This window comes from Chinchilla lanigera, unplaced genomic scaffold (assembly GCF_000276665.1).
Source record: "Chinchilla lanigera isolate Chin_1 unplaced genomic scaffold, ChiLan1.0 scaffold00084, whole genome shotgun sequence".
Lineage (NCBI taxonomy): Eukaryota > Metazoa > Chordata > Mammalia > Rodentia > Chinchillidae > Chinchilla > Chinchilla lanigera.
Window position 1 is genome coordinate 7,235,027 of NW_004955485.1, and position 14,326 is coordinate 7,249,352.

General features: G+C 47.2%; 1 protein-coding gene across 1 annotated transcript in view; it reads right to left on the bottom strand.

Moving 5' to 3' along the window:
• Positions 1-3,696: 3,696 nt before the first annotated feature.
• Ina (internexin neuronal intermediate filament protein, alpha) overlaps positions 3,697-14,326 on the bottom strand; it is a 28,273-nt gene continuing 17,643 nt past the window's right edge. The window contains exons 6-8 of the mRNA XM_005403924.2: positions 13,786-14,322; positions 5,850-5,974; positions 3,697-4,435 (exon numbers count right to left, since the gene is read on the bottom strand). Coding sequence (XP_005403981.2) covers positions 4,129-4,435; positions 5,850-5,974; positions 13,786-14,322 — 969 coding nt within the window. The 3' untranslated portion in view covers positions 3,697-4,128. The remainder of the gene's footprint in view (positions 4,436-5,849; positions 5,975-13,785; positions 14,323-14,326) is intronic.

Here is a 14,326-nt window from a genome sequence, read left to right on the forward strand (position 1 = left end):
CCTTTCAGGATCAATCTTCATTTTTCTTTGTAGTCCGAGCTACAGAGAATCACTGAGGCATTGCAGAAGCAGACATCTCTAAAATCTGCAGTGTGACTCACTCTGCTTTATTAGAAACCCACTGTGCTTGTGTTTTGTAAGAAAAGCTTCATACATCTGACTGGTCCCACCCCCACCTAGTAAGCTTGTGACATCGCATCATAAAACATGGGGCGATCAAATCATCTTTTAGGAGATCAGTGGAGGACGGGAGGAGCCCTTTGGTCTGCGCAGTAATCACTCACCTCAACCTCCAAGGGGTGCAGCCGGCCACGGTAACGCAATAAATCGGTCCTTTGTTCAGCTGGGTTCAGAAGCACTCACCCCATTTGCAAATGGCATCTTCGTGTGAGATCTTTGAAAATTACAAAATGCATGACGACATCAGCCTCGTCTGCACTTTAAAATGAAAAATGTTACAAAGCTAATACTGTATGGCCTATAAACACAATGTACACAGGAGCTGTTTTAAGGGCTTATAAAGCCCCCTCTCCACTATTTCCATTTTAAATTACTATGTTTCCTCCATTACAGTCTAAGGGGAAAATGTGTTCTTACATTCTGGGTGTTTTTCAGGAATTGTGAGTTCTGATGATAATAAAATAACAGCTGAAAGCAGCGAGGAGTGCTCATAAATAGTCACTTTCCCAGCTGCTTTTGTTCTGTTTTCTTTTACACACAGGTGATTTTTGGCTCTTTCTCCAGTACTGATTTGAAATCAATACTCTTAGGAGCTTTGGCTTCTGTTGTCCTAAAGGATCTCCTTCTCGCCAGGATGAACCCAGCGCAGCTGGCACACAATGGTCTCAGCTGCAGCAGAAGATACAAAAGATTTCTGTGACATTTTTCTGATAATTCCATAAATTCCTAACCAATGGATTTAGAAAACTAGATGAAATTTACATAAAAAATCAATCATTTGGGGAGGCCCCAGGAATCACTGCTGAGCTCTATCCCTGGCCCCAAATCAATCATTTTGAAGTGAATGATTTGGGACATTTAGAACATTTAGTGTTGTAGCGTACCTCCGCCTCATTCCTAAACACTGACTTGAGTCCTGAATAAAACCTCACACTCACTGAAGAGTCACCCCCATCGGAGGGACTATTCTCCAGCCCAGCAGCCTCCAATCGGCCTTCTGTTCCAAAGGATTTTTGAATATATGTTAAAAACTCTTTCATGTTTGCCTTTAGAGCCATGAACGGTGATGCTGGGCCTTCTCACTTGATAAGAGGCAAGTTCTAGAAATTTATCATCATGATCACTTGTAACTTGTATTAACTCTGGAAAGAAATATGGGTTTTAGCTTCTAGGTTACTGCTCAAATATTGCTCCTCTTTCAGCCAGTGCTGTAAAAATGAATTCTAAGTATCTGGATTAATTACCTCTTGAAGAATCCTCCCTTCTATACTATTCCACCATTTCCAGTGCCATTGATGGGAAGCTATGGAATTCCTTTCCAAAATTATGACAGCCCACCTACCCTCTTCTAGAGAAGTAGCAACCAATTCTCCCTAACCTGTAGTGTGGCAGGGGCAACTTGTGGTCGGGCGGGCTCAGAGCCCAGCTCTGAGGTTTGGACACCTCGGTGCCGCAGAGGAAGGCGGGCGCAGGGGCAGCGTGCGCCTGGCAGCAGGGGGCCCGCGGCACTTGGTGTTGCCTGGGTCCTGGGCAGAGTAACTTGAAGTGAGTCCTGTTGAGAAGCAAGCAGTGCAGAGTCTGATGGAAGCCCAGGGTCCAACCCCCAGCTCTGCCACTGTGTGACTTCACACAAGGGGCTTCGCCCTGTCATCATGAATGGTCAAATCCTAGACCTAGAGCAGGTGCAAAGCTTCACCGAGGTAACTGTGATTTCTGCTTGGTACTGTCTGACCCAGACAGTAAACAGTATGGAATAAAGTATAGCTGTATTAAGTTACAGATTTCAGGATGCAGGGGTTCTCGTTACCTAACAGACCTGCGTCTTCGGCATCATTCATCAGCTTTGCAGGCCGATTCTCTTGAGCTCATTTTGCTGTCCTGTTGTAACAGTTGATGTCACTTACTTCCCTTCCCCTCCACCTTGCGTGTCAACGTTTCCTGTGTGACCTGCATCCTTGAAATGGATCAAGTCTGCAAGATGCTGCCAAGTCTTCTGTAAGTGAGTTCACGGTAACCAATGGGGACTCACTAAAAACCAGGAAATACACATTGGTCAGAGCCGGGTGGCCTTGAGGAACCCACAGGGGCCCTTTCCTTGGGGAGAGCAGAAACCACAGGACACGAGTTAAGTTGGTAAGATTCACGTGACTTTTAATTCCTTATTTTGCTAACGTCTCACAGTAAGTGTAAGGATTCCAGATGGGGCCGGGGCGGGGGCGGGGAGGGAAGAGGAAAGTGTCTTTTGAGTTCCTTGCACTACTGAAGCATGTGCTAGAGGAAGAAAGTCCTGTGAAAGCGTCTGTCCTTGTCACCACGGAGCTCATGATGGAGATGCGGACAGCGACAGGGCAGCTCTTCAGCTCTGAGGACAGTGAGCACTGACAGACGAATCCTGCTCAAACCCGGCCCCGGGGGCGGACGGGCAATGTGGATGCTACACAGCGGGCAGAGGAGGAGCCCGCCCTCCTGTGCTCGGGAAGGGACACACACCCCTTCTGGGGCTCCCACCAACCGCACAGCAACGGGGACACTGTTGGGGAAGGCTCTTGTAGAAAAGAGAAATACTTATTTTTCATATTTGCTGGTGGTACTGATTGACCAGAAGTGGTTTAACTTTGGGGCAGTAGCATTGTGTCCTGGCGGTAAAATATCCGACACTTAGCACTCTTAAAAGGCATAGGAGGATGAGAGTGAGGCCTCTGCAGGCCTGGACGAGTGGGAGGGGGTATCTGCGTCTAAGGATAAGGGCATGAAAAGCTAATCCTATACCACCACACAGGAACTGACACACGACACCTTGGCCTTTTCCCCTCCTAGACGTACTCACCTCTTCTAACTTACACTACTAAATCTAAGGTCAGCTTAATCACAGTTCGGGATACAAGTAACTGTGCTTCTAAAGTTAAGGTGAGAAGCTATGTTCCTAATAGTTTATGTTCCCCTAAGTAAATGGATTTGAATAAGCTGAAAGCCTAAAATCTAGGGATTCTTTTCATTATTTCATTTGTTAGGAATAACTCTCAAAATTCATCACTGCCATGTTTTTTGTTTTGTTGTTTTTTTTTTTATTTCTTTCGAGACAGGGTCTCACTATGTAGTGCAGGCTGGTCTTGAACTCACTTATGTAGTCCAGGCTGGCCTCAAACTCATGGTGATCCTCCTGCCTCAGCCTCCCGAGTGCAGGGATTACAGGCGTGCGCCACCACGCCCGGCTCACTGCCATGTTTTTAAACCTACAGGATTGAATGGACATGAAATGGGCAGGGATAAGCCACTACACAATCACAGGGATGGTCAACATGCACTTAACTTTACTCATTAAGCAGAGAGAGTAAGAAGAACCCGAACATGTTTAAAAGGGAAGAATACTACAATAGTCTCCTTTTTTTTTTTCCTGGATGGAAAAACAGACATATGGAATTGGAGGGAGTGGAGAGTAGAATGTCCGTTAAATAAACACCTATCATGTGTGACTTACTTCTGTCAGAGTGGAATCAGGTGTGGACCATTGGCTCATTTTTTTTTTTTTTTTTTTTGGCAGTGATTTTATGTTTTAAGTATCTAGAGTAAGATTATACAGCCGGGCACCGGCTGGGTGTGGTGAATAAATACGGGTTTTCCGTTCAGCTCACAGCAGATGAGGATGTGCACAGATTTAGCACCTTAGTTTGTCCTTCCTTCCTCTGCACCTGAACCCTCTATCCCTGCGACGCCTGAGGTGGGAAAGCTGTGTTCTGAGATGACTGCTCCGTGACGGCTCCGGGACCGAAGTTTCTTCCGATCTAAGGGCTGGTTTTCCTATCAGAGAAAGTATTCACTGCTAACTATGAGACTGAAGCCGTGAAGACGTTACATAGCGGTGACAGGTGCTGCGGCTCAGGAATCGGCTGTTTAACAAGTCAAATGCGTATTATTCCCTCTTAAGCATTAACTTTTTTAAGCAAAGAATTATATTTTTTGGCTTGAAATGGTGGTTTCTTCTATATTTGACTTCTCGGTCTTCTTAGTAGATATTACTGTCTCCTCCAGTATTTCTTCGAAACTTTCTCCTATCTCCTTCTTAGAGGCGTCCTTAGAAGCCTCTTCCTCCTCCTCCTCCTCTTTCTTAAGGGACAGCCCAGAGGATGAGACTTTGGAGGTCATAGAACCGAGGGCTCTAGAAGTGAGCAGATAACTCGGGTTGGGCAGCGGGTTCAGCCCTGAGATGCTCAATCCGCTGGTGCTGAATCGCGTCTCTTCACCTTCCAGCAGTTTCCTGTAAATCCAACAGAGACGAACTCTTAGGAAGTCATCTTGATAATCTTTTTTTTTTTTTTTTTGGTTTTTCCCTGGACCAGGAACCGAACTCATGACCTTGTGCTTGCCAGGCAGGTGCTTTGCCCCTGAGCTAAATCCCCAGCCCCTGATAATCTTTTTTTTAAAAGAATGTAACCGTCCGGTCCCTATTTGTTTTAGAGACGCTCCAAAGGATACTGCAACTTTTTCATGAGATTAAGCTCAAGAATATTGCATTCCGAGGCTCGAAGAGTTGGAGATTAGCATGCACATGTGTACACACACACACACACACACACACACACACACGCATGCACATGCACGCACATGCACACACATCCCTCCCTTCAGCACCTGCTGTGTTTAAAGTAGTATCAAAGGAAACCAGTACGTTCCTGAAGCAAAACCTACAACATCCTTTGCCACACATCAAACTCATTGTTGGCAATTAAGAGTGCACAAAGCTTTAGGGAGCAGTACTTCTCCTAATTAACACCTTCACTGCAACAGGGATAAAGAGGTGAGAAGTCTGCACAGGAGAGAGGAAATGCCTAACCCAGCCAACTCAAGATGTGGATTTTGGGGGGCTGGGGATACAGCTCAGCCGCACAGCGCCTGCCTGGCAAGTGCAAGGTCGTGAGTTCAATTCCTGGTACTGGAAAAAAAAAAAACAAATAAAACCCAACCAACCAAACAAAAAAAAAGATGTGGATTTTTCAGTGTATAAAGCTACACAGGAAAGAGAGCCAGCAGTAAAAAAAGCCAGTGAGTGATGCTGTTTCAGACCCCAGACTTTTCTCAGCCTGCCCCAACCAGGGCCAGGAAAGAGTGGTCCAGCCTCTTGTTCCTGGTAACTCCCATAGTTTTTATCCTCCTTTATCTACCGATCAGAAACTCAAGACACGCTTGGATACTCTTGGAGCTTTATTGTGAAGTCGTCTACACAGCACGAAGAGAAGATGTGTGCACAGATGTGCTGATGAGTCCGAGCCCTGCTGCTTCCCAGCACCGTGACCCCGACCTGATACCTGGGACCGTCCTATGAAGTGTCTCACAGAACGCCCAGCACACGGAGGTCATTCAAAAAACAGCAGCTGTAATTACTGCTTTTTTCTTTCTTTAGGGATCTGGGGAAAACTTTACCTTGTATGACTTTCTAAGTGTGTAAACCCCAATATGAAATTAGAGTCTGATGGATCTTTCTTTCTAGAGGCATGCAGAATGCTCTAGGACTCACGGGTGAAGCTGGGATGCATCTGAGGAGAGGGGCAGAGGGGTGAACCTACCTAGAAGGAGCCAGGGAGGGCCCTCCTTTTCACACTTCACGATCGGACCCCTAAGGCCGGGACAAGTGACCTGGGTGGCCCCGCCAGTGAGTGCGCCCTCTGAGGTACCTGTAAGCCGCTATCTCGATGTCAAGGGCCATTTTGACGTTCAGCAAGTCCTGGTACTCCCGAAGGTGGCGAGCCATCTCACTCTTGGTGCTCCTCAGATCACTCTCCAGCTGCCCGATGCTGTCCTGCAAAGCGACACACCCAAGATATTCAGGCCAAACGACCTGAGAGTCTTTGAGATTTCTTTCAACCCTACCTACAGGTCAAGCCACCTAAGGACCTCACATCCAGGGCTGTCTCCCAGCCCCGGTTCCCATTCATCCGTGCGCAGATGTGGGTCCTGGCATTTGCATTCTTACAGTCCACAGGAATTCAGACGCATGGGGAGGCTGGGAACTTTACCAAGGAGTACGTGATTCCCAGGGGAACACCGGGAGACGTTGCGTTTCCGGCTTCATCCCTCCCTGGCTCGCTCTGGTTCTGCATCATAACTCCTGTGTGTCACCCAAACCCCAAGCATCAGGTTAGGAGCTTAGAGTCAGAACAGTCCAGCTGTGGGAAACGTGGAGAAGACAGTAAGCCTTCTTGGCTACGGTTCCTGCCTTCCTTCCTCCGGACGGTTTCTGGAAGTCTGCTACACACCACAGAAAGCATTTCACGTGACAGCTAATAAAGAAGAAACACTCCCTAAGAGCTTGTCTTCTTTTAAATCCAAACGGAATGCTGAATTATTATTATTAGTAGTAGTATTATTAGTAGTAGTATTTTTTTTTTTTTTGAGACAGGGTCTCCCTATGCAGTTCAGGATGGCCTTGAACTCACTATGCAGCCCAGCCTGGTCTTGAACTTGTGGTGATCCTCCTACCTCTGCCTCCTGCGTAATGGGATTACAAGTGTGTGCCACTTCTCCTGGCTAACATTACAATTTAAAATTTTTTTACTTTTCTTTTTTGCAGCGCTATGGATTGAACCCAGGGTGCTCTACTGAGTTACATCCTGGCCCTTTTTAAATTTTGAGACAGGGTTTCACTAAGTTGCCTAGGCGAGACTTGAAATTGCTATCCTCCTGCTTCAGCCTCCCTTAGTGCTGGGATGACAAGCATGCCTGGCTTAAAATTACAACAAAACAAAACAAAATATAACCCTAAATTCAGCCAGATATGGTAGCACACACCTGTAATCCCAGCACCCTGGGAGGTTGAGGCACAAGGAACAGAAGTTTGAGCCCAGCCATGGCAACTTACTAAGACCCTGTTTCAAACTAAATAAACATAAAGAGTAAAATTCAAAATGGTTGGAGATGTCACTCAGTGTGAAGGTTCAATTCCTAATACGGGGGAACTAAACTGATGTCACAGTTTTGCTCCAAATGTGCAAACCAAGATACAGAAGCAAAATCACTTTAAATTTATGATCTATGAGCAGCAATGTATATATATTCTTGAGACAAGTTTCACTCTGCAGTTCAAGCTGGGCTGAAACTATGTATCACAGGCTGGGGACAAACTTGCACTCACCCTGCCTCAGCCTCCCAGAGTGCTGGGATTACAATTATGTGTCAACAGGCCTGGCTACAAAGTCCTTTTTTAAATTTTATTTTTCTTTAAACATGGCTAGTTCCTCATCACACAAGATTCAATTCGCATACTCTCGTCAGACAGTTCTTCCCTTGTGCCCGACTTAAGTTCTTCCCCTCCACTGATCCAGCATAACTATACCTCCAGCCAGGGCAGCTGCTGGCCATGCACAAACTGTGGGCAAATTAGAAAAAGGTGCTAACAAAGGCAGGACGAATTAGGAAAAATATTGGAAGCTAGAAAAGTCTTGCATGTAGCCTCTCTGCTCTTAGCTCTCATCATACGAAATTATCTTGTTCATTTATTTACCAGTCTGTTTTCTGTCACTGTCCTCGAGGACAGAGGTTGTTAGTCCCTGGGGCTGGCTGCTGCTTTGTTGTGGGAGACTGCGCTGTGACGAGCAGTTCAGCAGCACACCTGGGCCTGTCCGTGAGATGCCAGAAGCACACATTCTCCTTCCCTGCTGGGACAACCAGAGATGCAACTAACACCGTCACTGAGATGCCTGACCCTAGTACAATACACACCAGAGGAGCTCAGCAAGTAGCAGTGGAGTGAATGAATGAATGGGCGAGTGCTGCTACATAAGCATTTCTTCCCATGAGCACAGAAAGCACGAGCACAGAGCTCCCACAATTCAGCTGCAACTCTGCAGGTCGAGAAGAGCACTGTGATTGGGAGCGATTTCAATGACAGGCATGCAGAGGAATAAACCAGAAATGCCAGGAAAGCTAGTCCTGAACTGCCCTTGGAGCTCCACTTGAGTGGGGATGACGAAGCAGGGGTAACACTCGGCACTCGTACGTCAGGGGTTGCAAACTTCGAAGTCAGAGAACTTGCGGAAAGATTTCATGCTACCCACCTGCTCTACAAGTACTGACCGGAGTACTGCAAGGGGTATCAGTCAACTCATGGTGCAGAGCCAAGAATGTCAGGCACCGAGGGATGTACTGGTGGATTAGACGATGCAGATATTTCAAAGTGTGCTGGGATATCATGAGGGGGGTTTCCCCACATATTTTACTTGATGTTTGCTATCTGAGGTGAAACTAACCCAAAAGCAAGTCCGTTTAACCTATTATTAGAGCAAGAAAAGCAGTCTTACTGTGGGATGAGGAAGGGGGTCTAGGGTAAAAGAAAAAGCAGAAGGGGAAACGTCGGTATGCAGAGGAGCAGCAGAAAAGCTTTATGAGGAAGAGCAGGCGTTCATCATGCCCTCTTGGTTGCACCGTTTTGCTCTGTCACTGACATCCAGAGTCAGTTTTTTATGTTTTAATCTTTTCAATTCTTCCATTTCAGCATATGGAAAATTATAATATTTATGCTTTTCCAAGGTGTTATGAGACTCTCAAATTAGTTTTCTAGTTTGATGTACCTCCCATTAGTATGTGATGAATCTATTTCCTGTTAAATTAGAGAAGTCATTAGAATAGTGTGGCACGTAAAAGTACTCAGTAAATGTTAGCGATCATTTTTATTATTGTTAATGACAAGCCATGTGGTTCTACTCTTCTGATAATATGGACAAATTCCTTCCTACAACTCTTTAAGTAAATAAGAAATGAGTCTATTACACAATATTAATGTGTAATAAAACTTTAATACTAGATTATTGGTTGCATAGCTCTCAAAGCATCAGATTTTGAAAAAATAACAATTTTGAATAAAAGCTTTTTCTAAAGTAGCTTATACCAGTCAATTAAGACATTAATAATGTCTTAATTGATGAAAATGATCACGATGTATACCTAAGACGTACCAATAAACTTAATTATATATATAAAAACATGAATAATATAACCTGCCTCAGCAATTAAGGGTTATGAAAATGATCAATTATTTCTCTATAATTTGGTGATGTCTTTTATCTTTTGGGTATATCCCGCTATTTATTTCCACCCTAAATGGTCCTGAAGGTCAGTGTTTGAAATCATGTTGCTACATGTTGGATTCCTTTGTCCTGAAAGACGGCCTGATTTACGGCTACTCACTCTTGAAAATGCCCGATGGATGACAGTGGTTGCCATTCCCTGTCCAGGGGTCAATTCGTTCAGAATCAGGTATGGCAAAAACGATCAGGATAGGGGCGTGGTCCTAAAATACACTGTCTTGTCGGCGGGGGACTTAGGTTCTTTTCCAAAGCATTGTGATTCTCAGCTGTGTTTTCTAAGAGGTTGCTGGGGAGCTGAGTTCCAGATAGATGAGACTTCTTTGAACTCTTCTGTTGGACGTTTCACATGTCTATTTTATGGATCGGAGCGGACAATGAGGCCCAGGCGGCACAGAGGAGCTACTTTCTGCCCAGCAGGGGCCCACACGCCCAGGCTTTGTTCCCGCCCTCGGGTCCTGCACTGCCCTTCAAAGGCCCGGCAAAGATGGCGTCCACTGGAGCCCAGGGCCGCAGCGGCCCCGCCCCCAGCCACGCTGCTGCTGCTGCTGCTGCTGCTGCTGTTGCTGCTGCTGCTGCCGGGTTGGCCGTAGGGCAGGGAAAGGGCTACCGCGCCCCAGACCAGGGGGGCTCTCTTGGAGTGGCGGGGACCAGTGCAGGGAGGACACTCGCCTCTGTGGTGAGGCAAAGACTGCGGTGTTGTGGATGTCACCACTAGTGGGGGGCTCTTCAGCCTGGGAGCAGTAGTGTGTGCCTCACACACTGTCTGACTCTAAGAGGTGGTCCAGAGTTGCTTATCTGGCAGATAAAAGGAATCAAGCACGGAGGGGGAGAGAGGACTGTTCTACATGGTCCATCCAGGCACCAGCGCTGTTTTTATTCTCACCCCTCCCTTTACCTTTACTTCATCCACATTTTTTTCTTTTTTAATTCTACTGCACTCTAATTTTTTTTTTTTTTTTGAGACAGGGTCTGGCTATGTAGTCCAGTCTGGCTTCAAACTCAGGCCAATCCTCCTGCCTTAGTCTGCTGTGTGCTGGGATTACAGGCATGCATCACCAAACCCAGCTAAAATCTTGTGTATGTGTGTGTGTGCGTGTCTTTTTGAGACAGGGTCGCGCTACACAGTTCAGGCTGGACTTGAGCTCACTTTGTAGCCCAGGCTGGTCTCAGACTTGCAATGATCCTCCTGCCTCAGCCTCCCAAGTGCTGGGATTACAGGACTACACCACCATGCCCGGCCCAGTTAAAATCTTGTATGTGCTCTCTGTAAGCTCCCTTACTGGAAAATGTGGCTTAGGTCAGTGTACTCCAAAATCAGTGCCAGGATGGACAGGATATAGCACTTTTATTGAAAATGCATATTCCTGGGCCCCACCTGGGAACTATGAATCCATATCCTTGGAGATGTGCTCAAGAATTTTTTTCTTTTAAATCTTCCTGACCTTGATGTGTCACTGAGTTTAGGAACCACTGGTATTTCTGGTGGCCCAGGTGACAATAACAGAGTAAAATAGGGGAAGGCAAACAAACAACTGGATGGAAGAGCTTGAAAAAGAAAAAAAAAAAATGACCAAATGTAATGTTCTTCCCTTTGAACTCTTATTCAAAATAGATCTATCTAAAGATAACAATACACAATGTGTTATCTACTGGTACCCTCCTATTATCTTGTTTTGAATTTTTAAATTTTATTCTCTTTAAAATAAAAAGAAACAGATCTATCAAGCTGTAGACTAATATGCAGCCACTGCTGCCTCCAATCTCCCAAGGGGCCAGGCCTTTCCTGCTACTTAATTAGGCTGCACTCCAATCCCATCTTGGAGAGAAGAGGGCAGACTTGGCTCATCTCCCTGAGGAGCATTAAGCAGCCGGGATCTTTCAGCAAGGCCTTTCAAGAAAAGCTCTGGCCTTAGACCACAGCACAGGTCTGCGACACCAAGAAGCCTCCAGGAGTATCTTTATACATCAGCACACTGGGACTCTAACGCTGGCGGAGCAACTACGTAGGGAGCAGAAATGGGAAATCCTTTGGTTTTCCATGCAAGAGGTGGCTGCATTCGGCCTTTGAAGACAAAAGGCCCAGTGCTTCCTGATCTCTCCTCTTGCCTGATTCTGACTCTCTGTACTTACTGTGTCACCTTGAACCATTCTTTACCTTCTGCAAGTGTAATACATTTCCTCTCCTCAAATAGGCTATCAGCTCTCTGGGGCAGGGAAAACTTGACTTTCAAGAGGCCTTCCTGTATCTCTGAGAGGGCTGCCATGCTTGCAAAGGAAACGGGCCTGCCACTAATCTCTGAAGCAGAAGGAAGAGACCATCTTCCCACAACTGCAGTAGGAGAAGGAGCAGGAGTCAGAGGGCAAGGAAACAATGGCTGCCTCTCACTGTGGACAGGGAGGCTTTTCACCTTGGCTAGCACTGGGGTTGTTAGAACAGTCGGAGGCTTTGGGCATTCAGGGTGTGCAGGTCAAACTGTGAGCCCCACCCCTGCCTTTGGTGCCAAGGGGTGGGAAGTAGCTTTCTGCTGTCTGAGCTCTTCACTCCCATCAGCTGGCCCACTGAGGCTCTGAAGGCCAAAGCCGATGGGGACAGCACTGCAGAGCTACAGACGCCACGGTTCTGTTGTTTGTTTCCTGCAGACCTCGTCTGAATGAGCCTTCTATTGTCTGACACTGAAAGCCTTTTACAGCAGTAAGCCATACTACATCATCATTACCTCTTAGAATGCAGGGGCTGAAATAAGCAGAGGACATGGCAAAGCCTAATCACTGGAAAGTTCTGGGTGAATTATCATTTTTTGTAGAAATACTGGGCTATTTCTACCACCTAGCTCAACCTTTGAGGCTTCTGGGAGAAAACTTGAAGTCTTATTTAAGTAAGTGTGCTTGATTCACATCACCCAGCAACCAGACTACATAGTGAAACATTCAAGTTACAGATTTTGGACCAAAATAGAAGTTTGGTTTTTTTTTTTTTGGTTTTTTTTTTTGGTGCTGGGAATTGTATTCAGGACCTCACACTTGCCAGGCAAGCACTGCGCTGCTGAGCTATATACCCAGCCCTTGGAAGTATATTTTGAACAATACTGTAATACCGAAGTAACCAAAACAAACACCCCAACCAGGCTTTCTTCCTTTGTCATAGAGAGTTATTTGTAACGAACCACAAATACCTGCACATCGTTTCTTTGCTCCTGACTAAAACAGAACCTTTCAGATTTCATGCTTTTTCTTGGTTATCAATGTCCCCACCTCTATTAATTTCCTCAAGAGTAAACTTCAACCCTAGCTAGAACAAATTATTTCATGTTTCTGTATTACTAGCATTCTATCCCAAGGAGCTTTTATTGCACCTGGAAAACGAGCTGCACTGCTTTAGTTCTTGTCTGTATTCTTCACTCTCCCTGTTTCCTGCCTCTGTACCCTTTGTAGTTAAAAGCCTAGAATGTTCTGTGTAGTAAAACTAAAGACGCGTGAGCCTTTGTTGGGAGAAAAGAGCCAATCAATACCTTCACAGGAGCTTACAGGGCAGGGCAAGACAGAAAAAAATAAGTCACCTATAACAATGAAACCATCTCTGTGATTTCTCACATGCTCTTGAGATGGGAGAATGCTACAGTAATGGGAATTTCCACCCTTTAAGGGGGAGGCTCCCCCCATCCCAGCTGCTGAGCAGATTAAGTGGTTTTTGTTAGATGCTAAGCCATCCATGAAAGTGAAAATTGATGCTGCCCACAAAGTGACCTTTGACTGCAGGTAACCAAGACCGATGTGTTTCGAAAGAAAAAAATGTCAAAGCAGTTAATTGCCTAGAGATTCATAACTAGGGCAGGAGACAGGAGAGATACATTTCTGAGATGGGAGGAACTCGAGATCAGCACCGTGGACAGCGCCCCGGCGGGTCCACGATGCTAACCGGCGCATAAAGCTTTCTTTAGGAATAAATGTCAGTAGATCGATAATAGGACCGCGCGCGCGCGTGTGTGTATGTGTGTGTATCGTGCGCGCGCGCGCGCGTGTTACTAGTTCAGTCTCCACCCAGCTCCTGAGTTCTCATCTCCACTTTTTTGAGGGCAAGAATCAAGACAATGGGTAGCGCTCTTCCTAGTTCCCGACCCTCTCTGGCAGACACACTCCATAAATATCAGATCTGCGGTGAGCAGAAACCCTTCCAAAACCAGTCACAGCAGATGGCTGAGACAGCAGTCGGGACGGCAGAGGCTGTGCCCTGCCTGCGCACTCCTGCTTGGGCGAGGGCCGTTCTCCAGGCCGCCAGTGTGTTGACCTATTGCTGATGGGGAGGATTAGTCAGATTTTTCAGAGTTGGGAAAAAAAAAAAATCTCATGTGTTTCTTTGTTAGAAGAGCTCAAAGGAGAACATAAATGAGGGCGGGGAAGGAAAGCTTCTTTGGGGGCACCCACAGTTCACAGCGCAAACTGCATGGATTTTTGCCTGCCGACGCCTGAGTCGAGCCCCCGCCCCCTCCCGTTTCCAGGGGCCCGGTGCTCTCGGAGGACCCGCCCTTACCTGGTAACCGGCCACCTCGGCGCTGTGCCGCTCCTCCAGCTCCAGGATCTGCCGCTCCAGGGACTCATTGGCCCCGCGCAGGCCCTCGATCTCGATGGTGCGCGCCTGCAGCTGGCGCCGGTACTCGTGGATCTCCTCGCGGCTGGCACGGATGGCCTCGGTGCTGCGCGCCGCCTGCTCGTTCAGGTTGGCGAACTTGGACTTGTACCACTCCTCAGCAGACTGCAGGTTCTTGGCGGCCAGGGACTCGTACTGCGCGCGGATCTCCCTCAGCGCCGAGCTCAGGTCGGGCTTGGCCACCGCCACGTCCACCTCGGCCGCGGCCTGCGACGAGGCCTGCAGCGTGGCCAGCAGCTCGGCCACCTCCTCGTCGTGCACCTGGCGCACGAAGGCCAGCTCGTCCAGCAGCGACTCCACCTTCTTTTCCAGGTCCAGGCGGGCCAGCGTGGCGCCGTCCACGTCGCGCTGCTGCGCCTTGAGGGCGCGCTCGGCCCCCTCGCGCCCGCGGCTCTCCTCCTCGCAGCGCGCCCGCAGCCGCTGC